The 25572-nt window shown below is 36.9% G+C and overlaps 1 protein-coding gene and 1 long non-coding RNA gene across 2 annotated transcripts in view; one reads left to right on the forward strand and one right to left on the reverse strand.

The window, feature by feature from the left end:
* ACAD11 (acyl-CoA dehydrogenase family member 11) overlaps nt 1–25572 on the reverse strand; it is a 69198-nt gene that overhangs the window by 30191 nt on the left and 13435 nt on the right. The window contains exons 5-12 of the mRNA XM_054708019.1: nt 22823–22987; nt 15811–15952; nt 15334–15455; nt 12203–12309; nt 10510–10636; nt 5640–5717; nt 4818–4956; nt 650–757 (exon numbers count right to left, since the gene is read on the reverse strand). Of these exons, the coding sequence (XP_054563994.1) occupies nt 650–757; nt 4818–4956; nt 5640–5717; nt 10510–10636; nt 12203–12309; nt 15334–15455; nt 15811–15952; nt 22823–22987 (988 nt within the window). The remainder of the gene's footprint in view (nt 1–649; nt 758–4817; nt 4957–5639; nt 5718–10509; nt 10637–12202; nt 12310–15333; nt 15456–15810; nt 15953–22822; nt 22988–25572) is intronic.
* LOC129147121 (uncharacterized) lies at nt 959–25473 on the forward strand. Its single transcript, XR_008554451.1, has 3 exons — nt 959–1073; nt 13212–13415; nt 25444–25473. It is a non-coding gene; the product is annotated as an uncharacterized LOC129147121 (long non-coding RNA).

A 25572-nucleotide genomic window follows, 5' to 3' on the forward strand; every position in this document is an offset into this window, starting at 1 on the left:
TAGAAGACAAAAGAAATCTGGCCAAAATTATGACCAGATGTTTAGTTTAATTCTAAACTCAATTATGAAATAATGTGTTTGTCCCTTCAAGAGTTCTTAATTACTGTTTCCTATGTACAAATGGTACCAAACTATTTTTATTAACATTCTTCTAGCTTTATTCCACCACCCCCCATGATTATAAATTGAGCTATATGACCAGCATTGGTGAAAGTTCTATTTTTCCAAGTTTATGCAGTGTAAAGTATTTTGTAAGCATCAATATAAAATTACCACAAAGAGAAATATTCCATTTTCCATTTATTATAAAATTACCACAAAGAGAAATATTCCAAATATTCCACAAGAGCAAAAAAGATCTTAAATATCCACAAATGGTAATTTTAGAAATGCAAGTCAAAAGATTATGAAACTAGGTTTTCTCTGCTGTTTATGCCTATAGGCTACCAGAAAACATCATCTGGTGTCTGACCTAAGGGGAGGGTAATTTTATTCTGCACATTTCTAAATTTCCAAATTTAAAACTGGATATTCACATTTATGACCACGGGCAAATTTACCCGAAACACAGAGCCACATCCCACATTCTTCAGCTCATCCATAACCCCGGGGGGGACTGACTGCACAGAGAACAGTGATCTGCTTTTACCTGTCATACAGAAGCAGGAGGCAATGGTCCCTTGAAGAAGAGGCTCAAGCCACTGCTGCTTCTGTTTTTCACTTCCATACAGGTGGAGCAGCTCCATGTTCCCTGTGTCTGTACGGAACAAGAAAAGCATTTATTTCTAATTTAAAAATTTACTAATATGAAGTCCAAACTTTATGTGGATAATGCAGACATGCACAGTTTTAAAGCAAATGTTTACTAACAGTATTTTGAAGCATAATAGTGAATATAATCCTCAATGAAGATGTGCCATAAGTAGTTACAAGCACTTGGCATTCCGTGCATATTTATTCAACTTGTTCTGGATCACAGACACTTGTCTACTCATCTCCTCGAAGCCTGGCTCTCATGAGGTCTAACCCAATTAGGACGGCTGAAAACAACTTGCTGGCCTAACCTCTGCCTGGTACGTATCTTGCAGATATGCTGTGCCAAAAGTGATTGCAACACTCCTGGCAAACAAGAGATGCTAGTACCTCAAACACACCCTGTTTGTTCCTTCCAGGCCTTCTCTCAAGTGAAATTCTACCCATCATTCCTAACTAAGTTCTGCTTCTGAGCCACCTGCATTGTGAAGAATCTCTGCTTCCCCAGTCAGAAATATCTCCTTCTGATCTCATAGTAATTATTGTCTCTTTACTGCTGACATTGCTCTTACTTTTGTGCACCCCATACCATCTAGAAAAGTACCAGGTCATATCTCAAAAATGCTAACCACAGGATCCCTGCTCTGGGGAGAAAATGATAGTAGATAACATCAAAGACGCTCTCAAACCCTCTGAGGGAACTGTTCAGTACATGATAACACTATTTAGTATCACACTCAGGTGTAAAAAAAAAAAAAAAGCTTCACATTTGCCATCAAGCAAAATGTTCTAGATGCCTTTCTTTGATTTTCACTCCTATCAAATTTCTAAAAATTATTTCTAAAATCTTTCCTTTGAATACTGATTTCTTACAAGATTTTAAAGATTTTTCAACATCACCTCTTACAATGACTTTAAAAATAGTCATTAAAATGCCTATGAAATTGAGTTAAGTCTAAGATAAGTCTCTCAAAATATGTTTGTCCTCTGTTTAGAGTAGACACTCCTAATGAAGCCAAAGTTATATTAAAAATGAAAGATTTTTAGGTTAGCAAACTGAAAATTCTTTTTGACTGAGGGAAAAAATGAGTTATGAGTTGGAATTAATGTAGCTCGGTGTTTTCTTTGCTTATTTTCAATTCAGTGTTTCTTGTTATAATTCAAATGAGGTAAATATTGGATATAAACTCTCCAAAAATTACTGTTCATTCCGAGAAGCTGGCAAAACAAAGCTATCATTTATGGATTGGGAAAAGAGCCTACATAAATTACTTCTACAAATCCCTCCCCCAAATCAGCCCAATGCCCCCCAAGTTATCCAATAATAACTTTATAATTAAAATTGCTAGTTTCAACATTCGAATATACAATATTGTATGACTTATTGAAGGGCAAAAAAAAAAAAAAAAAAGACAAATTGGAAGATGACATATGTTTCTCATAAGCTTTTATAACTACTTGGGAAATAATTCAGGTAGCTTGAGTAGAAATTAATCTTTTACACCTAAGAAACCTCCCAAAGTATTTAACTGGCATCAATTACATACCATTTTCATCTGCTTTGGAAATGCTCCAAAGCACAACGCCCAGCCCCTTCATGAGGATATATCTCCACTGCAAAGAGAAATGTCTGGTTTTCTACTTATGATTTGACACATCTTGTTTGCTGAGGAGAGTTGTTGATCATACTTGGATCAAAGAAAATGTATTTCCCTGGCCAATTAAAAATTTCAGCAGTTTGGTGATATCCTTTAGACAGTACAACTGATAGACTCATGAAATTTTAATACTAAAAAAAGTCCACGACCATCTAGTGAAAATTAAATTCACAGGAGAAATAGTGGCAGAGTTGCATCTGCAAAGGATGTCTTCTATAGCATTATTTTTCATATTATGACCCATTAGTGTGTTTTGAAATCATTTTAATGGAATATGGCCAGCAATGTATAAATACTAAGATAAATCAAAACAGAATACATTAGATTAGACTCAGAGGAAAATATCTGAGTGCATTGCAAGTAGTTGTTTCATGAAGCCTTTTTTCAATAATATATCAGTATCTCTCTCCCTCTCCTCCCCACCCACCCCCATCCATTCATCAATGAAGACACATACAACTATATATGCTACATATTGGGTCACGATATAAAATATGTGTTTTTTTTTTTTACTATTGAGTGACAGTAAAAGGTTTTAAACAAAATACTACCAGTTCTCTTTCCACAAAATTAAGCCACCTATGTAGCATGATGTAATAGCTTCATACAAATGAGATTAATCTTTGGAAACTTTGTGAATATATTTCTTTACTTTAACAATAGCTTTATTATTAGATTAAAATGTGTAACAATAACTTGATAAATCAGGGTTTTGAAGAAGGAAAACCTTCAACAGACGTCTATGAACTATCTCAATTATGTCAAAGAAATGAGAGTCAAAAAACAGGGAGGAAACACTTTGCTAAAACACCAGACTGTTTTCTCTCAGATCTCCAATCTGCCTCTTGGCAGGTACACCCTTCATGAACTCTTTTTGGGAGAGCTTTAGCACAAGAGCCATACAATAAGCACAAAGGGCAATACCTAGGCCTAACTTGTGCAGGAACCTGTAGGCTATCATACCTCCTCCTCCTACTATGAGCCAAATGCTAGCTCTTGACTAGTGGCATGAGAATAGCTTGTTTAAAAAAATAGAAAAGGCATTCCAAGGGTCTACCCTAAACCTACAGAACCACAATCTCCAGGGATGGAGCCTGTGAATCTGTTTTTTTTTTTTTCTTTCTTTAAGTTCCTTACGTGGTTCTTCTGCAAACCCATGTTTGAAAACACCTACAGATTACATTCTATATTATATTTTTAAAAGAAAAGTTGGCCTCCTTCCCTCAGCCTTTCAATTTTCATGCCAAAGTCCTTAGCAGCATCCTTGACTCCACCATTTATACCCCATATCCAATCAGGAAATCCTCTTGGCTCTGCCTTCAAATTATATTTAGAATCTTTCCACTCCTTACCCCTTCTACTGCTAGTACCCTAGAACAAATCATCTCTCAGTAGAATTATTTCAACAGACTCCCTGCTTCTCTCCTTCCCTCCTTTTGTTAATTCTCAAAATAGCAGCCAAAGTGATCCTTTTAAAACCTAAGTTACATCTTGTCACTGCTCTACTCAAATCCCCAATGGCTTCCCATTTCACTGTTATAAACCCTTATTTGCTCTATCAGCCCAACATATAAATAAGGCCCTTTCCTCTCTGATATCTTCTATTCTTCACCCAGCCATACTGGCTTCCTTGGCTACGCCTGGAACATACCAATCATGCTATTGCCTTAGGGCCTGTGCATATTCTGTTCCCTCTGTTAAGAAAACTCTTCCCCCAGACATCAGCATGGCTACCTCTCTCACCTTCTTACAAGTCTTTATCAAATGTCCTTTTCTACATAAGGCCTAGCCCAACCATTCTATTTCAAATTGTAATCCATATTCCTTGTCCCTCAGCATTCCAGAGCTCCCCTATTACCCTACAGAGATTTTTTCCCCTAAAGCACTTTTTATCTTCAAACTTACTACATAACTTTTTTATTTACTATATTTATTACTTATTTTTGCATCCCTCCGTTAGAATATCAGCTCCACGAGGGCAGGGATCTTTATTTTATTCCTTGATATATTTCAAGGATCTAGAACAGGGCTTGGCACATAGTATATAATAAATAATTGGTGCATAAATGTAAAGATAGTGAGGCTAACCAAAAGATGTGGAACTCTATTCATTCCAATAGCCATAGAAATGTCTAATACCCAGTCAAAGAAACTGCAGTCTAATCCCTTTGGTAGCAGATTCTATTCACTAATACTCTTAATGTCATGATGTTTAACAAGAGAGTAATCCACTGAGAACATTAGATCCATTTTTTAATATTTAAATCAAAATAAATAAAAGTAAATTTCTGGATAAATTTACAAATCAATGACTTCTTGTAGGAAAAACTTCTTTGTCATAAAATAGAGAAATTATCAACATTGCTCAACATATCTGCGAAGTCTGCTTTTAAATAATGTAGTAACCTGGTGCTTGGCAGTTAAAGACATCTGGAGCGAAAAAGCACTTTCCAGTTTCTTCAGCAATCAGGGCATAGTCAACCTGGCTGAGGCCACTGACAGCTGGCAGGAACAAGTTCCAGAGGCCCTCTGCTTTGGCCATTTCCTGTTGAGGAGATGGGTATGCCAGAGTGATCATAATTTGCCATGACCAAAAATAGGTGTTTTTTAAAAATATATTAGTATTTATGCTTTTTGAAATTTAAAAACATATATGTTATTTCATTGTATCCTAGTGTGCAAAAAAACAAGTAGTTACTAATTCATTATGAATCAATAGTTTAACTGTTAAATGAGTTTTCTTCCAAGCTTCCTTGGATTTGGCTGAAATTTTAAACTTGTTTAAATTTTGAATCAAAATCTTCTTATTGAATCATAGCTATTATAAAAGCTCCCATGCTTGAGTATAATTATGCCAAATAACTATTTTTTTTTTTTTTTGCATTGTGATTTTTAACATGTATTGCTCTTAGGATTTGAAAACATGAAATTAAGTCCATGTAAGAAAAATGTCTTGCCTGGACTTCAGTCTCAATTTACTGACAGGTGGCAGTGAGTAGTGTTGATGGTATTTTTTCTTTGAATATCTATGTCTTCACCATATACCAAATATACAACACTATGCAACCTAATTTGTATATTACAGGTGCTATTTTTAACTTCCTTTAAAAATGTTATTGATATAATTATCCTCTACGTATATAACAGCAATAGCAACAACAAACTAAGGTCTTAAAAAACATCTGCATGTAAATTTTCCAATGTTAAACGTTTTCTTTTTTTTCTTACCTTGAGTTTATCAATCACTAAAGGTTTTTTCCACTGGTCTACTGAATTTTCCTTTTGGACATAAAACTCAATTACCTCCTTAAAGTAATGAAAAGAAAAAGTTAATTAGCTAAAGTTAATACAAAGTAAATAATGCCACAAACTGTTACTATCTAAAGGAAACATATTTAGGTGAAGCAGCTTTTTCAGCTGCAGTTAAATCAATAATATTTCTTTCTAAAACCAGAAACAGAAGTATAAAATATTCTAGAGCCTTGCTGCTCACAAATGATGCTCCCCCTCAATAGTAGATAATAGACTCCCAAGAAGTTACACCAAAGTTTGAATGTTTCATTCAGCAATATGGCACACTAAATGGTCATAGAAACCCCCTCCAGTGTAGTACAACTAAAAATACCAGATAAAATATTTAAAATAATTTAAAAAATACATTTAGTAATGCACAGCTGTGCTGGAAGGAAATTAAGAAAACACCTCAGAGGCCAGGAATAAAGCCCGACTCTTTGAGAGTGAGCACTAGAGCCAAGTTTGTCTGGGGGATGTAGGCTGATCTACGTTAGTCTGGGCCGTATTAGTTTTATTTTTGTTAATCCTCACCTGAGGATATTTTTTCCACTGATTTTTAGAGAGAGAGAGAAAGGGAGAGGGGAGAGACAGAGTGAGAGAAATATCAATGTTAGAGAGACACATTGATTGGTTGTGTCTGGACCAGGACTGGGGATTGAGCCTGCAACCCGGGTACATGCTCTTTACCGGAATCCAACCCAATACCCTTCAGTCTGTGGGCTGACCCTCTATCCACTGAGCAAAACTGCCTAGGGCTGAGCCTTAGTTTTTAATGAGCCATATAGGCAGAGGTCAGGAGAAAAAGCCAAATGCCCCAAACAGAGAAAGAGGGCAGATCAGAGATCATCTCTTCCTGTCACCAAAGCAAGGGTACGTAATGGGCAAAACCTAAGTGGAAAAAAAACACACCCACCCCTCAGACGTAAATCATGGGGAATAAGCCATATATAAGATGGAATAGAAAAAAAGAAACATTTCTAGCCTGAAGCTTGTCTTCACCCAAGTTTGGGATCTGAATTCAGAGACCTGTGGGGCCCTAAAATCTCAAGCTGAAAATGAGGTTTACAGTGTTCCTGGTGACTGTGCTTGCAAGGAGCTGGCAGAATCAAAAGCAAATCCTCTCTGGAGGAACGCTTTAAACAAAGCCTTAAATAATCCCAGCAGATAAAATTCCATCTCAAAGAACGTGAGTTTAAAATGAAAAATTACTAAACACTCAAGGAAATAAGCCACTATTAGCAAGAATTAGCAAAAGCAATAGTTCAACAAAACAGAAACACACTCCCCAAAGACTATAGATAGAAGAATGATCTGATATAGAATATAAAATATTTGTGTCTAATAGATTTCAAGAATAAAGGAAGGAATTAAAAATATGACAAAGGATTCTCAAAATAGGTCAGACAAATTTGGAAAAGAACTGAATGAATCTTGAGGAAAAGTAAAACCATAGTCCTTAAACTTGGAAACTCATGACAGTGGTTCTCAAACTTTGGTGGGTTTCAGAATCACTTGGGGAACTTGGTAAAAATACAAGGGCATAGGCCTATCTTACTTCAATGAGCCTGGGGCTTCTATACTCTTTACTATTTTTCCAGGCAATTGTGACAATCTAGATTTTGAAAGCCACTGCTCTATGGATTGCTGGATAGTAAGATTAGATACAGCTGAAAAGACAAATCAAAAGAGGGACCTGAGGAAATTCCTCCTTTCTTGAATGAAGCATAGAAATTCAGTAGAAGGAAAATATGAGTGGTTAAGGGATATGATGAACACAGAAGTCTCACATAAGTCTAATTGTAGTACTAGAAGAAGAGAATGAGGAGAGATGAAATGTTGGAAAAAAATTATATCTAAGAAGTTTTCAGAACTGATAAGATACCAATCCTCAAATTCAGAAAGCACAAAGAAGCTAGAGCACCATTAAGCTGCAGAACATCAAAGTTAAAGAAAGGCTCTTAAAGGAGAACGATTATAGATAATTAAACAATTAAGACTGAGAGCTGACTTCCCAGAGCAACAAATGAGGATAGATATCAGTGGGATATCATCATCAATTGCTGAGAGAAAATAACTGACAATTTAGAATTCTATAGCCAATAAAATGATCTTTCAAGAATTAGGGCAAAATAAAGGCATTAGAATGAAAGAAACGGAGAGATAGAGACATAGAGGTATAGACAGAGATAGAGAGAAGAGAGGAATATAAAATAGTACCGTACTTTCTGGCGTATAAGACGACCTTTTAACCCAGGAAAATCTTCTCAAAAGTCAGGGGTCTTATACACCGGAAAATATGGTAACCCACCCATCATTTGGCAATAACTCACTTTAATTCTAAATTGTAAATACCGTATTTTCCAGCTGGGGCAACAAAGCAAGCATTCTGCCAGGCCGCTCATGCTGCCCACTCTCAGCGGTGCCCCCCCCCCCCCGCCCCCAGGACTGGGGGACTCCTGCGGGGCTGAGAGCACTGGGCACCACCATCTTATGGCTATGGGTGTTACCATCTTTGTGATGGAGTGATGGTTAATTTGCATATTACCCTTTTATTAGATAGGATAAGTAATACACTACAATGTTCCTTTAATTGAAATATGGTTAATCTAGAACAGTGATTTTCAACTGGTGTGCTGCAAGAATTTTTAAAACATGCAATACCTGACTATTAGGTCAGGGGCACTGACCTCTATTCCCTTAGATTGTCAAATAAAGAAATGACAACACCTGTGCAAGGATGACATGCAAATTCATGGTGTTCCATATTAAAAAAAGAAAGAAAAAGACAACAGCTAATACAACAGCCATCTATGTGAATGAATAAAAAATTATACCTTTTTTTTTGTCAGATAGACAAGAAATATATTTTTTGTGTATGCGGAATATTATTAATTAGTTTATATGTGCCATGAGGTAAAAAAGACTGAAAATCATTGGTCTAGAGTACTGCTATATTTAGTGAAAATGTCAAGTAGACACAGGATAGCTCTTTCAAAGGCACCAGAATGAATAGTTCTTGCTATTTCTGTCAGGAAGTCAGTTAAATTTCCTGTTTAGGGTTGTTTATTATTTCCATCCCTCATATTGCTATAGAAATAGCCAATGCTATTGTGTTTGATAAGAAATATATTATGTAGTACATTTACAAATTCCTCACCTCTGACTACCTCTTTATGATACTACAGTTCTGAGTTGATAATTATTTAAAATTAATAAATTTTAAATAATTTATTGTGTTGATAATTATTTAAAAACTTGTATTATTTAATACTTCCTGTTCTAAAGTCTATCCATTTAGAGATTTGCAAAGTCTATTTGTAGTATGGTAAGAGGCAGAATTAAAAAAATGCCATGTTACAAAGAAGCTTGCTTTAGTTCTTAAAGTATGAAAAAGAGTTTAGTGGTGAAACAAGAAAGAAAAATGCCTGATGCCTGATCATTGAACATATATGAGTTGACTATTTTAGAATTTCCTCATATTTAAGTAGTATTTTTTAAAAAATATATTTTATTGATTTTTTTACAGAGAGGAAGGGAGAGGAATAGAGAGTTAGAAACATGGATGAGAGAGAAACATCGATCAGCTGCCTCTTGCACACCCCCTACTGGGGATGTGCCCACAACCAAGGTACATGCCCTTGACCGGAATCGAACCTGGGACCCTTGAGTCCGCAGGCCGACGCTCTATCCACTGAGCCAAACCGGTTTCGGCAGTAGTGTTTTCTTTACAACACTGTATCCCATTCTGTAAGCAAGGTTAATCTCATGCCAGATCTTTACTAAAAATATAATTATTCATACAATTCAAGCAATAACACTAATTGCCCTAAAAACACATATTGACTGAACGTTTTTGTTGAAAGAATTTTGGCCTCTTTCATTTCCTATTTGATTTTGCTAGTCTGGCTCTAGCCCTCTCAGAATCATAGAAGATTAAAATGGGAATTTACTGTACATCTAGTCATATCTATTCACATTGTAAATGAAGAACTTGAGCTCTAAGAGACTGTTATGTGCCCAAGATCCCTAACTTGTGGCAGAAACGGGCTAGAATCAAATCCTTACAATTTTCATACCTTTGTTCTACCCACACACATACCCCACCCCATCTGCCTTACATATTTTCATAACAACTTTTCTCTTTTCTTCACAGCATTTATCATCTCTTATTTAATCTCTTTCTTTTATGCTGAAGTATAAGCCCTGTCTTGTTCTCTCTTTTATTTTCAATGGCTCTCTAGGTGCCTAACCCATTATTAGATTCCTGATAATTAGTTGTTAACTGAATGAATGAATGTATCATGTTACTTCTTCACCCTCAGTGAGCTGACTGAAATTTAACACCTTAAAGTAGTAGCATGTGGTATTTGTGAAAGCTTGAAATGATATGCAAATTTTCTGGATATGCCTATCTCACTCCCTCTACAGTTCTTTTAGTTCTCAAAGGGATTCACTTTAAAAAAGCAAAAAAAAAAAAAAAAAAAGCTCTAAATCACTGCCTTGGGCAAAGGTTCCCAAGGTAATGTTTTACTCTAATATACTAAGAATGTCAACTTTACAAAAAGAGTTAATTCCTTTTAGCCTATTTTTTATTCCACAGATTGATTTGTAGCATTCCCTTGACATATTTTAGAAGCTTGGAATTTTCAGGATCAGGCCTGTAGCAGGTCAGTGCTAAGGCTAGGAGGAGTATCTAATTAAGGACTGACTGCAAAGATATGATACCATGGTACTTTTAGCAGAGATAACAGAAGTAATTCCATAGTCCTTGAGCACAAATACATTCTGTTCACACAATACTTACCTTTTCAGCTGGAAGGATGTACTTTTTCATGAAATGCTTCACCCTAGTAAGAATTTCCTGGCCTCTCCTAGTCTGTACAAACAACTCTCGGGTGGTATCAATCTGGGATAGTGTAGTTCTGAAGGTTCTTTGTAAAAAAAAAAAAAAAAAGTTACAAAGATATCCCAAATTATTACATTTCTGAGTATAATGTGAAGTCTTCCATAGTTCCCCCAAAATAGCACTCAGAAGTAGTTGCTATATATATATATATATATATATATATATATATATACACACACACACACACACACACACACACACACACACACACACCCCTAATCCTCACTAGAGGATATGTTTTTATTGATGAGGGAAAGAGGGGGAAGGAGGGAGACAGAAGGAGGGAGACAGAGGGAGGGAGGGAGGGAGGGAGGGAGGGAGAGAGGGAGAGAGGGAGAGAGAGAGAGAGGAGTGAGAGAGAGAGAGAGAGAGAGAAGGAAACATTTTGTTTGGGATGATGCTCCAACCAATTGAGCCACCCTGCCAGGGCAGGAGTTGCCATATTTTGGAATGTTTTCAGTCTTTCATGTTATGGGGTGAATGCAGAATCACTGTATTGTACACATCAAACTTTATGCTTAAACATTTTGGGGGGAAAACATAAGCCTGGCATGACCTCAATCAATAATAGAGGGGGGGAAAAAAAACAAAGAAATTGAACACAAATTTAATAATTCTTTTAGTATATGCCTCACAAATAACTGTTGGGTGTCATTACAAACAAGATCTTTAAGGATGTTTATGAAGTGCAACACAGTTGGTTGTTATGTTGTGGAAATCAAATATCCACCCATGAAGTGAACTGTAAAAACAGAATTGTCCTGCCTTAGCCGGTTTGGCCCAGTGGATAGAGCGTTGGCCTGCGGACTCAAGAGTCCCTGGTTCAATTCCAGTCGAGGGCATGTACCTTGGTTGCAGGCACATCCCCAGTAGGGAGGTGTGCAGGAGGCAGCTGATCGATGTTTCTCTCTCATCGATGCTTCTAACTCTCTATCCCTCTCCCTTCCTCTCTGTAAAAAAATCAATAAAATGTATATATAAAAAACAAAATACAAACAGAATTGTCCTAACTTTGCGCCTTAAGTACTAAGTACATTGTGGTTTGGGCAGAATTTCCAGGGACAGCATCATCAACGAATTCAATAAGTGCCATATATCACACCACTTAGATGGGAGTGCGGTTGGCAAAGTGTATTAAATGCCTCAAAAAGTGCTCCACTGATGGAGACATGGATTTCAAAGACCCTTACAAAATGTCTGAATACAACTTCATGGCAAGTGATAGTGGGAGAGAGCAGTATTTCTAAATTTAACCAATCACCTTATATAATTTATAATTTTAAATAGGTATATGTAAATAACAAATATTAGAAGGAAACATTTGAGAATTTTATCTCTATTCTTAAAAGTTTATATACTCAAGTTGTCAAAAATACTTTTAATCATAAATATGGGGATTTTCTTTATATTTGAAGTCAATTTATTTTCGGGCAGATAACACATTTACTAGTACCAAGCTAACTATTGTGATTGGAAGCAGCAATCCTGGTATAAGAAATAAAAACAATCCCTGTCCTGATAAAGTTTATAATCTTCACATACCTAATAAAGGTTCTAGTTTAGGTTAGCCAGAGAAATCTATTTTGCTTACCTTTTTGAGAGTTGCAATCCGGTTTCTGCCAGAGGTTTCACAAAATTGGCAAACTGAAAGCTATTCTCAGATGCGCTATTCCCCAGAAGATATCTACTATATATTCCCTAAAAGTAAATTAACAGAGAGCAATTAAAATCACTGAAAAGTACTACTCAGCTATCCAATCTTTGCAGTTTCCCAGCTATGTGAGTCACTAAACTCACAAGGTACCAAGATATAAATGAGATTATCATTTCTATTAATTTACATAAAGGAATACTTATTACTCCCTGCCCCCCCCCCCCTAAATTAAAGAGCCATACTTGTATCATGTGGTTAATACACTCTTATCCTAATAGATTGAAACTGGGAATCAAACCAAACTTGAAAATGAGCTCAGCAGTTACCAACGATAACTAATTGGCAAGTTATATTACCTCTAAAAATCAGTGCTTTCCCTTCATAGTGGGGGAAAATCTAAAGAAACCAAAACAAAATGAAAACTATAAAACTGAAAAGAATGCAATGAGATGACCTCTAAGAATATTTTATCTAATGTTTTGGACCCCTATTTTAGATGAAATTACCTCCTTTGAACAGTGTTAGCTAAATGCTAACCAGTTTTTTCTTTCGTAATTCTCCATGTTCTGTGCTTCCAACATAATACTCTCCTCTCCCCACTAAAACACAATGAACTGAATTTCATTTTTATTTTTTTATATAATTCTTATATTTTAAAAATAAGTACATTTAAAAAATTGATTTAGGAGGGGGAGGGAGAGGGAGAGAGAGAGACAGAGACATTAATGATAAGTAAGAATCATCGATTGGCTGCTTCCTGCATGCTCCATCCTGGGGACTGAGCCCGGAAACCTGGGCATGTGCCCTGACCAGAGGAATATAACCGTGACCTCTTGGTTCATAGGTCGACACTCAACCACTGAGCCAAGCTGGCCAGGCAGTATATAATTCTTTATGTAATAAAACACTAACAGTTTTTCCATTATTTCCAATTTCGTATTTATAGTTATAATGAAACTAGAGGCCCTGTGCATGAAATTCGTGAATGGGTGCGGTCCATAGGCCTGGCTGGCAATCGAAGCACAAGCATCTGGCGTGGAAGGGCAGGTCTCAGCTGACCTCTGGGCCCTGGACAGCACCTGGGTCCCCAGACCCCTGCATGTCCCCCTCCACCTGAGTCACAGCGCCCAAGTCCCCACACGGAGATTCGGTGAGCATGGCCAGACACCATCGGCTGGGGTGCAGCATGGGCCTCTAGGCCAACCAAGCATTGCTGACACCTGCCATGTTCCATGCCTCCCCCTGGTGGTCAGCGCACAACATAGCGAGAGGCCAAACTCCCAGTCTCCCAGTGGAAGGACCGCCCAAGGGGACAATTTGCATATTAGGCTTTTATTATATAGGATTATGATAATCTCTAAGGCTATTACTAGAGGGTGGGGCAAATGCAGGCTTTTAGTTGTGAGTACAAGAAACACGTATATCCTTGTATTATTAACTAGAGGCCCAGTGCACAAAATTCGTGCACAGGGGTGGAAGGGGTTTCTCAGCCCAGCCTGCACTCTCTCACTATCCGAGACCCATCTGGGGATGTCCAGCAGTTGGACATCCCTCTCGCAATCCAGGACTGCTGGCTCCTAACCGCTCGCCTGCCTGCCTGCCTGATCACCCCTAACCACTCTGCCTGCCTGCCTAATCACCCCTAACTGCCTCTGCCTGCCTGCTTGATAGCCCCTAATTGCTTGCCTGCCTGCCTGATTGCCCCTAACTGCTTGCCTGTCTGCCTGATCAGCCCTAACCACTCTGCCTGCCTGCCTGATCACCACTAACCACTCACCTGCCTGCCTGATTGCCCCTAACCACTCTGCCTGCCTGCCTGATTACCCCTAACCACTCTGCCTGCCTGCTTGATCACCCCTAACTGCTTGCCTGCATGCCTGATTGCCCCTAACTGCTTCTGCCTTGGCCCCTGCCATGGTGGCTTTGTCTGGAACAATGGCTGGAATGAAGTCCGGAAGGTTGTTCGGCTGTCTGGTCTAATTAGCATATTATGCTATTATTATTATAGATTATTGTATTATTTTCCATATGAACTGTAAATCTACTTTTGCCCCATCCTGTATATAATTTATGACATATTAATATCAATCATAACTCATGTCAAACTTTTATTTGAAATGAAAATCCATTTTAAATTCAAAGCCTATCTGGTGTCTGATTTATGGAAACTGACAGATATAGAAACAGCATAAATTCTGTTTTGAGAAACCCATCCAACTTAACTAATATGATTAGTATGATTATAAAATACAGGATGAGATGTAACACAACTATTTTCTAGAAGACAATTTCAGTTGGTTGTGGATGGCATGAACTCTGAAGGACAGAAGAAATATAACTATACTTGTCCTTAATCCTTCTTTCCCATTTTTTCTTGTTTCTAAAATCTCATTTACCTTTTCTTTGTCCAGTCCCTAGCTCATTGCCACTGATGAAGTATTTCAATTTCTTAAATAAACGTCCAAGATTCAAAGTACATGGAAACTAAATTACGATAATAAAGATTGCATTTCTTTAGATCAAGCTATAATTTTAAAAAACGGAATTTATGCTCAATTAATCACATAAATATGACATTATTAGAAAAATAGAAAAACTTACTCATCTATTCACTCAAAAAAGTATATTAAGAGGCTCCTATATGATAGGTACTAGTACTATGCCAGACTTTGGAAAGTTCAAAGTTAATTCTTTCCTCATCATTACCTCTGGTTTATAGTCTGAAGCAGATATCATTAAAATAGTTTAGCCCTGTCTTACATTGGTTATTCAGGAAATAGCCAATTCTCACAAACTTTTCTCTTTTTGTCATTATGTTTCTCTCACTTCCTCCATCTTGTAAGTTTATTATACGAAAAAGTGATAACACATTTTGTTACTCAACTTTTTTCCTTGCCAAATTGCTATTCTATTAATTCTGGAGTTATATTTTACTAATGTTTGGTATTTGTCATTATGAAAAGCCAAATGGTCTAAGTATAAAAAGTATAAAACCCTTGAAGACCAGAAAATACTGTCAATAGTACACTAATAAATAATGGTGAAACATGTTAAAAACAATTAATTACCTGTGCTATTCCAGCCATTTTAAAACATTCAAGAGCAAGAAAGAAATTCCAGTTAGGAAGAATAGAATTAATTCCCCTGCAGCCGCAATATATTGAAATTAGTTCTTCCATTGATGGTATCCCTATAAAAACAGCACGCATTGTAAACTTTAATAAAAATCTCATGGTGAATATTTCAAAATGTAGTAGTATTGCATATGTTTATAAAATAACCATTAGCCCATGTAACAAAGCATGTTCAAAATACTGATTTCCAAAAGAATACTATATACAAAGGATTACACATTGTCATAAATTACTAAAAATAGAATGCTATATTCAGAAAAATCAATAAAGAATAAAATGATTTAGAAACATTTCAAAAACAAATAAAATCTATTTATCTAAAATTGTAATATAATCCTATTTTTAAGTTATGAGGAATTATAAAGATAATTTTATATTAATATCAACTTAAGTATCATTATGTTTTCATACCTATGTTTTCTTGAAAATAAGAGCCTTGGTTTAGTAGTGGAATTGTCCTGGGCCAAAAGTAGAACAAGGAGAGATGAGCTAAATCTGACAGAGGATGACCAATGGTTGACAGCTCCCAGTCCAGTACAGCTATAACTCGAGACTGCAATGAAAAAGAAAACGATTTGGACATATTCAATTGAAAGCAACTAAAATAAGAAAATAAGTGGGGGACTCTTTCCCCCTCCCCACATAGGAGTCTGTACTTGTTCTTCAATAAATTTCCACCTTTGCTATCCAAAAAAAAAAAAAAAAAAAGTGAAACAGAATACATTCAAAATTATATTTTTCATCAAAAGCAAAGCTGAGACTATAGTTCACAGTCTTTACCCACAATTGTGCATCTCATTTATCAACTAATTAGCCTTGCAAGCATGTCAAACGTGTGGCCCACCAGCCACGAGTTTGACATGCTCAGAGCCAAGTCCTCTGATTCCACTACTGGCCATTGGTTCTCCAGCATTTTACTTTACACAGCCTTAGTATCTCTCCTGATGAGTGGAGGCAAAAACAGTTGAAACTTCCCAATTGGGAATAACTGTTGTAAAGAAAAAATTCTAATAATTACTTATAAATGCCATATGTAATTAAGAGTTTGTCTGGTGATGAATCTTACTACATAACAAATATTAGAATCTTATGGCAATAGTAATTTTTAATATAGGTTATTTTGTGGTATAAATACAAAAATATAATGGTTATAAAAGATGCTGTTTGTTTTATGAATACAAAATCTACCATTATATAGCAATATACAGCAAAATAACAGTCATGTAATTTGGAATCAATAAAACAGAAAATTTTCTTCATTCTACTTCGGAACAATATGTTACAAGGGAATATATATTTTTATGTTAAGAACACAGGACATTTAGCTGTAAATACAGGGAGAAAAGCATTTTGCAAAATAACATATATCGTATTATAATTTTTTTTTGAGGGAGAGAGAGAAGGAAGGAAGGGGAGAGAGAGAGAGACATCAATTTGTTTTTCCATTCATTTATGCATTCATTGATTACTTCTTTTTTAAAATATATTTTTATTAATTTCAGAGAGGAAGGGAGAAGAGAGAGAGATAGAAACATCACTGATGAAAGAGAATCATTGACTGGCTGCCTCCTGCATGCCTCACACTGGGGATCAAGACCACAACCTGGGCAAGTGCCCTGACTGGGAATCAAACCATGACACCCTGGTTCATAGGTCAACACTCAACCACTGAGCCATGCCAGCAGGGTTCATTGGTTACTTCTTGTATGTGCCTTGACTGGAGATGGAACCCGCAATCTTTATGGTCAGGATGTTGCTCTAACCAACTGAGCTACCCAGCCAGGACTGTATAGTATTTTTGTTTAAATCAAAAAGGTTATAAATGAATACTCAAAGTTGAAAGGATATACACCAAACTAATAGCAATGGCTGTCATTACCTCAAGGGATTGAGGAGGGAGGGATGGGGTATAGGAAAGGGTACCTCCATTGGAGTATTCTCTACAGAGAAGTGACATGATAGGAATTGCATTATTTTTTTTTATTCTCACCTGAGGACATTCTTCCATTGATTCTTAAAGGGAGTGGGAGAGAGAGGGAACAACAGAGAGAAACATCGAAGAGAGAGAAACACATCAATTGGTTGCCTCCTGCACACACCCTGACCAGGGCCTGGGCCAGGGAGGAGCCTGCTACCAAGGTACATGTCCTTGATAGGAATTGTACCTGGGACCCTTCAGTTGGCGGCCGACGCTCTATCCACTGAGTCAAACTGACTAGGGCAAGATAATAGAAACTAGGAGTAAGGTTATTACATAAAATTAAATGCCTTAAGTAAAATATAATTGTTAGCATAGGTAGTAATACTTGCTGAGTTTTCTATGCATAAAATAAAGTGTGAAGTATGATCAGCCACAATGTTTATAGTGTATGTAGATTAAAAACAAACCAGCTGCTCAAGGGTCACAATTTTTCTTGACAATGTGCCTTAAGAAAAATGACACCTATTAATTTCATGAAAGAGATATTACACAGAGGGCTGAAATGAACTTCAAGAGAACTTCAAGGTGCATATAATCCCCAGAAAGTGACCAAAAAGACAAAATGAGTCAAGTACAAGGCAACACCATATGCTGAGAGTGGGAATCTGGATAAGATAAGCAATTTGATGACTTAAGAATGGAAAAGATGTAAAAAAAAAAAGCCATTTTTTAAAAATCACAGCTTTTACTAGGAGGTGAATTGACAGATTAGATGAAACTATATAGCAGTTAATCAGTCTTCCTGACTATGACTATTCTGAAGCAAAAATAGAATGACTCAAGCTCAGCGTTGCACGTTGTGTCAAGTCAAGAGGTGAGAGGATTCTGGAATAACAACTTATCTAAGGACAGGAAACTTTATAATTCTTATATCACTTGTACACATCCACAGTCAATAAATAATAATTCAATTGATAATAAAGAAGGCAATTTTTAAATGGTTGATCATGCCATATATGGGCCAGGCAGGATAAGAAAACAAATGAAGTCATAAGGGGTTCATGGATTCTAGAGTAAGAACAATCAAGTTTTCAGCATCAGGAGACGTATAAAGAAGTAAGTGAAGTAGAGAGTGAAGAGGGCTAGATCACTGAAGCTAACCAGTTCCGGTGGAGATGAGAAGCAGCACAATGTAGAAGGAATTACACAGCACTGAAGTCTACAGGCCTGAGTTCAGAATCTGACTTTACTGCTAAAGAGCATTTACTAAGGAGTATTTGAAAAATAATCTGTCACATAAAAAGGTTGAAAAAAACCCAATCCCCGTGTCTTCTTTAGGAATAAAATTAAAATTTATAATTATGCTTTTCTCCAACTACACTGACATTTTAGAGACAATGGGGAAAATTAAAAAGAAAAAGCCATTAAAATATGTTTTGTTTTTCATACCAAATCAATTTTTTCTTCAGAAGTTAATATAGATTGCAAGGCAGATGACTTCCAAAAAACCAATGTATGTATAATTATTTTAAATACATCTGACTACTAATTAATGAATGCAGATGAAGTATAGATGGTTTATCTGTTTCTAATGAAGAATATTTGTCTTTCAATATGCACATAAAACTCCAAAATCTTACACACTTCCCTGCCAGATGAGTAAGATTTATATTTAGAAAATTAATAGTATTTTCCAGGAAAACAATTTCTTTTAAACATTTCAGTGAGTAGTTGCACTGCTAAAATACATGCTTGAACATGTTTCAAATACTTTACAGATAAATAAATGGAAAATAACTAAGGATTGGAAAATTGAGTAACATGCTTTTGTTTGCTATAAACTTTAGTAACCCTTTACTGGCTAAACACACAAATTCCTGGAAGGTTTATCACTTAAAATTGTTTTTGCTTTCTTTCATAATTGTTAGGTTTTTTGATGATAAAAATAAAACATGATGTTTTGAAAAAGAAAAACAGAAAAAAAAAACAACAAAACCTCAAAATTTAGACATTACAGAAATGTATAACTTTCAAGTTTCTTATAATTTCATTCCTTACAACCATTGTTTACATTTTAATAAATATTATGGAATATTTACTTTTACCTTAGTATTTCTTCTGAAGAATATATAGTATTAGAAAAGATGAAAAAAAAAAAAAAAACAGAACCCTGAAATCTCACCCTGCCTCCCAATTTAAAAGGCACACACATAATGTGAATTTTCTGGATTTGATAAAATACTATAGTTGTGGGAAATCATTTGGGAATCTGGATGATGGGAACATTGAACCCTTCTATACTATTTTTACAACTTCTTCTGAGTCTATAATTATTTTAAAATAAAAATCCTATCTAATAATAGAGTAACATGTAAATTACCATCACTCCACTACGTCCACGATTGGGCGGCGGGAGGCTGGGGGGCGGGACTCGGGGTGGCCTATCCGGCCATTGAGAGACACAGATCCGCTGCCACTGAGGGGGGCCAGATCCACGGCCGCTGAGGGGGCCTGCCGCGGACACCCAGCTGTGCCTCTAAATGGCAGGGTAGCCAGGTGTCAGCGGCAGCCCACCTCAGCAGCCGTTGAGAGGTGCAGGGGGCGGGAGTCCCGCCCCCTGTGCCTCTCAACAGCAGGGTAGCCCCCTCAGCGGCTGTGGACCATCAAAAGTCGGGGAGCTGGGTGCCTGTCTGTTCCGGCACCAGGCCTTTCAGAAGCCTCGCTGAGCCGGAGGCTTCTGAAAGGCCTGGTGCACCAGTGGACAGTCACCCAGCTCCACCGCGAAAAGCGAAAGCATGTAGGGGACCCTACACGTGCATGATTCAATCATGCACTGGGCCTCTAGTTTAAAATAAAAATTGAGGAACAGAGCAGTTAAATAATTTGCATTAGGGTCACACTATTACAGAATAAAAATTAAGCATAAATATATGAGATGGAAAGAGTAACTTAGTGATTAACTAAAAACAATTCCTTCAATATTGATTCATTCAGAAACATGTAGCCATGTGCTACATAAATAAGATATAGTCGCTGCTTTAAAGGAGCCCTGAGTTTAGTAGGTCTTCACTTATTGAGGACCTACCATATAGACTCTACAGGCAAAGGTTAAAAAAAATTAAGTCCTTACACTCAAAGGAAAAATAAAAAGCTTTCAATCATCCTATATAATAAAGAGCTAATATGCCAATTAGAACAGCAGAACGACCATCTGGATGACCTTCCAGACGAAGCCGGAGCTGTGAGGGCAGAGGCAGCCGGGGCTGCAAGGGCCAAGCCCCTTGCACGAATTTCGTGCATTGGGCCTCTAGTATTCCCATAAATATATACTGGTGAACACATACACATATTCAACTCCAATTTGTGGAGTGCCTTCATACGAAAGAAACAGTCTAATTTTCTATTTATTTGTGGAATTTTAAAAATGAAGTGGGAAAGAGAAACTATTGACTAAAGTCTAAAGTTTTATAACTCTTAGTGCCAGTCCACAGTGGGTACTTTTCCCTCTTTGACTACTCTTATAATTCACACTAGAGGCCCAGTGCACAGATTCATGCACGGGTGGGGTCCCTTGGCCTGGCCGGTGATCAGGGCCATCAGGGCCATCTCGCCCAGTCCCGATTGGGGCCTATCCTAGGGGGAGGGACCACGGGAGGTTGGCTGTGGGAGCGCATTGACCACTAGGGGGCAGCTCCTGCATTGAGTGTCTGCTCCCTAGTGGTCAGTGGGCATCATAGCGACCAGTCATCAACCAGTTGTAATGGTCACTTAGGCTTTTATATATATAGATTGTGTGATATACTTTAGTACTTGGGTAATATTGTTCTCAGTCATTACCTGAGTACATTTTATCTCCATTGGTATTTTGAGCTTATTAAGAGCTATATTTCCTTTCCAAAACCATGTGTCAGAGCACATAATTGGTAATGAATAAATGCTAGTTGACTTGTACTCTGCCAACCACATGTTACTTTCATAAAAAATTAGGTGTAATATTTGTAGGAGGCAGAAATTGATTAAATTTGATTTAATCAGTAATTATGGGATTACTAAATACAAAGTACAAGACATCTTACTAGCTACTAAATAATCCTAAAACATTAAAAGATAATGATATAGCTAACAAATCACTAGTGCAGCTAAATAGCTGAAAGCTATGCCACTAAAGAAAGTTCTTTAAAAAAAATATCTCCCCAACTACTGAATATTCTGCTTGTCCAAAAGAAGATGATACCTGTTTGTCAACTTTAATCCTATAAGAAATTATTTTCTAATATGAGTTTAAATATAATAAAGGAATAACTTTTTGGTACTAACTTAGTAAGTCATTACTTTCAGTATATTATGCTAATCCTAAAATTTAAACATCTTGGAAGACAACACATAATTCAGGAGATCTCAGTCTGAATTTTTCTTTCTTTGCTTAAGTAGTGAATAGAACAGAACTATAGTTACAGAACACATAGAGGACTCAGACTTATTATAAAAGGCTCCTAAAATATTAATGAATCAAATGATACAGGTAAAATACAGGTCAGATCCTGCTATGTTTTAAGTTATAAACTTTTATAATTTTTCCAGGTTATAAGTTAACATTTTTAATTCTCCTACTCTATCTTTAACATACTTAGAAATCAGAATTCATCAGTGCCATTACCAAAAGATTTTACACACCGACGTATAATTACATATACATAATTTTAATATCCAAATTGACTTTTCTAGGAAAAAAATTTGTCTTACTGGTGAATGTGCTCACATGTGTTTATACTGTATTCGAACCTTCAAATGATATAGTACTACTTTGAATTATGACAGTAATGCAATTTATAATGCATTGCTGTCATAATTCAGGGAACTATAAATCCTTCACATTAATATCAGAATACTAAGGGCCAAGAGTCTTGCCTAAAATATAGGTAATGAGAGAGAACTGAAGTAGTTTCCTTATTTCCACCATACACCTCCAATCCTAGGTCTTATTGTCGGTGCCCAGTGGAGGAGGTTATAATTTTTATTTGTTTTTACTCTTTATAAAGATTACACTGTGTACATTACACAGAGCAAGTTTACATTAATCTCATGCAATTCTTTCCAGGTTTCAAAAGAGGCTTTTGGAATTCTGTCCTCTCTGAGCTTATAATAACAAATTTAAAATTCTTCATGAAATTGTAAAATGGAATTAAAATGAACCAGAAGAAAGAACTGTAAACATGGATAAGCTAAATATTTTTAGATGGAAAATGTCTTTGAAGAAAAGAGAACATATGTGTAAATTCACAAATCCTATTTAAACAGGATTAGATCCACCTTAAAAGTAGGCAACTACGTCAGAAAATCTTCAGAACTCATTTCTAAAAGTTTGAGTGGTGAAGACAGTCCTGAAAGTAGGGGAAAATGGAGATGGACTGGGCTCCCTCAGTACTCTGGGAGGAACATCTACTTAGTACGTGTGTCCCATATCAAACCTTCTCAATTTATTGTAAATGTGACTTATAGTACCTCTTTAGGATGGAAAATTATGTTATCTAGCTTGAAATCTCCATGAATCAAATTTTCTTCATTGTCATTATCTGGCAAGTTTTTCACTAGCCAGTCAGAGAGCTGTTTCATGGCAGGGATGTCCTGGTGAGCTGCTGCTTGATATTGCTTTGTCCAGGTTGATACCTAAAGGTACATAAATAAGAAAAATGATAGTGCTAAAGGTGAAGTGTAAAAGCCAGCAATTCTAAAATTAAAACAAAATTCAATTATATCAAAGTTGGTTTTATTTTTAAATGCTCAAGAGAAATGCCTGTGATGCTCATATCAGCCTAAAAACGTAAGCATTTAAATCTTTCTTCCATCTAGTTCCATTTTACTTACATAGATTTTTTTTTATCACATATACAAACAAAATACTGGCCTAGGAATCAAGAGATGTTGGTTCTTCTTTTTATTAAGCAACTATTTTGAGGAAGAAAAAAAGAATGCACACACACATGGACACACACACACAAATAAGCATAGAAAAATAAGTTATGGAAGGGTCACAAGAAGCAATCCCTGAAAAAGGAAATATGGGGCTAGAAGAAAGGAATTTTTTACTTTTCATTTAAATATTCTTTCTTATTACCCATAGAATCTTCTAAATGTATTACAGTTATGAGAAGTGTAAAGACTTTTTATTGTTCTTAGACTCAAATGTAAACAAATCAACCTATTCTCAAAGTCCTCCATCAACTGAGACCATATTATTACCTGCTTATAATGGTCTCTCCACTCCTCAAGGTAATCTCTGTTCAATTTAGTGCAGTCAAGATCTTGTTTGGAATCATATGAACCTAGGTTTAAATTATATCTAAGCCACTTATTTGTGTTTTGAGACCTGAAAACCTGTACCCCCATCTGCAGAATGGGAGTAATAATACCTATGTCTTACGGCTGTTACAAAAATGAAAAAGACCTGGCATATAATGAGTACTCTCCAAACCTTAGTTCTCACCCCTAGCTGGTTTGGCTCAGGGGATAGAGCGTCAGCTTGCAGACAGAAGGATACCAGGTTTGATTCCACTCAAGGGCACATGCCTGGGTTGCAGGCTTGAACCCCAGTAGGGAATGTGCAGGAAGCAACCGTTCAATAATTTTCTCACATCATTGATGTTTCTATCGCTCTCTCCCTCTCCCTTCTCTCTAAATTAATAAAAATATATTTAAAAAAAAACCCAAAACCTTAGTTCTCTTTTCTCTCCCCTCAACTCCCTCAAAAAGACATGTATACAAAGGAGAACAGCTCCATACATATCTGGTCTTGCTGTTCCTTTGATTTGAAATGCTCACCATCTCTCTTCCCTATCAGTCTAGATTTTATCCTTCGTTAAATACACAGTGTATGATATCTCTCTCTCTCAGGAAGCTTAAGCAAGGGTATACTGATATCTACCATCTGAAGGGAACAGCTCTCATGATGCATACCAAACAATTTACTACTAGATTACATACTCTTTTTATACCATTTTCAAGTTTCATGTAAGTAAAATTCATGTATAGGTTTCTTAAAATGACCATAGCTCCATTGGGAAAAGAATGTATTTCTCTTTTCTTAATATTTAACACAGTATTTAACATATAATTTAACACAGTCATGCTTAATAAATACGTTAACCTAATTTAAAAGGGAAAAACTGTATAAAAATATGTTGGCAAATTAAAAGAAAAATCTGAAACAGTTTTAAATTTATATTCATGTACATTCTGTCCCTTTCAAAAGTTTGATAAACAAAATCTGATCCTAGAATATAGTTATTTTATGTTTAAAACAAGTCAAACTGAAGGCTAATATTAAATACTAGAGACCCGGTACATGAAATTTGTGCACGGGGGTGAGGGGGGTCAGCCCAGCCTGCACCCTCTCCAATGTGGGACATCCCTCTCACAATCCAGGACTGCTAGCTCCCAACCACTTGCCTGCCTGCCTGGTTGCCCCTAACTGCTTCTGCCTGTCAGCCAGATCACCCCCTAACCACTCCCCTGCGAGCCTGATTGATGCCTAACTGCTCCCCTGCTGGCCCGATTGCCCCTAACTGCCCTCCTCTGCCAGCTTGTTCACCCCTAACTGCCTTCCCCTGCCAGCCTGGTCACCCCAAACTGTCCTCCCCTGCAGGCCTGGTTGCCCCTAACTGCCCTCCCCTGCAGGCCTGGTCACCCCTAATTGCCCTCCCCTGCAGGCCTGGTCCCTCCCAACTGCCCTCCCCTGCAGGCCTGGTCCCTCCCAACTGCCCTCCCGTGCTGGCCTGATTGCCCACAACTGCCCTCCCTGCTGGCCATCTTGTGGTGGCCATCTTGTGTCCATATGGGGGCAGCCATCTTTGACCACATGGGGGCAGCCATCTTGTGTGTTGGAGTGACAGTCAATTTGCATATTACTCTTTTATTAGATAGGATTAGAGCTGCCCTGGCTGGGTTGCTCAGTTGGTTAGAGCCTCGTCCCATACACCAAAAGGTGGCAATTCGATACCTGTCAGAGCATATACCCAGGCTGCAGGCTCAATACCTGGTCAGGGGGTGTGTGGGAGGCAACTGATCATGTTTCTTACATAGTTCTCTCTCTCTCTTTTTCTACCCCCCCTTCCTTTCTCTAAAAGTCAATTTTTAAATAAAGTATTTTAAATGTTGGAGCCAAGTTTCAGAAAAGTATAAAGTAATAGGTTTTATTTTGACTAATAATGTATATTATTTTAAGAACTTGAGGAAAAGAGCTCTGTATGTGGATT

Source organism: Eptesicus fuscus, chromosome 18 (genome assembly GCF_027574615.1).
Source record: "Eptesicus fuscus isolate TK198812 chromosome 18, DD_ASM_mEF_20220401, whole genome shotgun sequence".
Taxonomy (NCBI): Eukaryota; Metazoa; Chordata; class Mammalia; order Chiroptera; family Vespertilionidae; genus Eptesicus; species Eptesicus fuscus.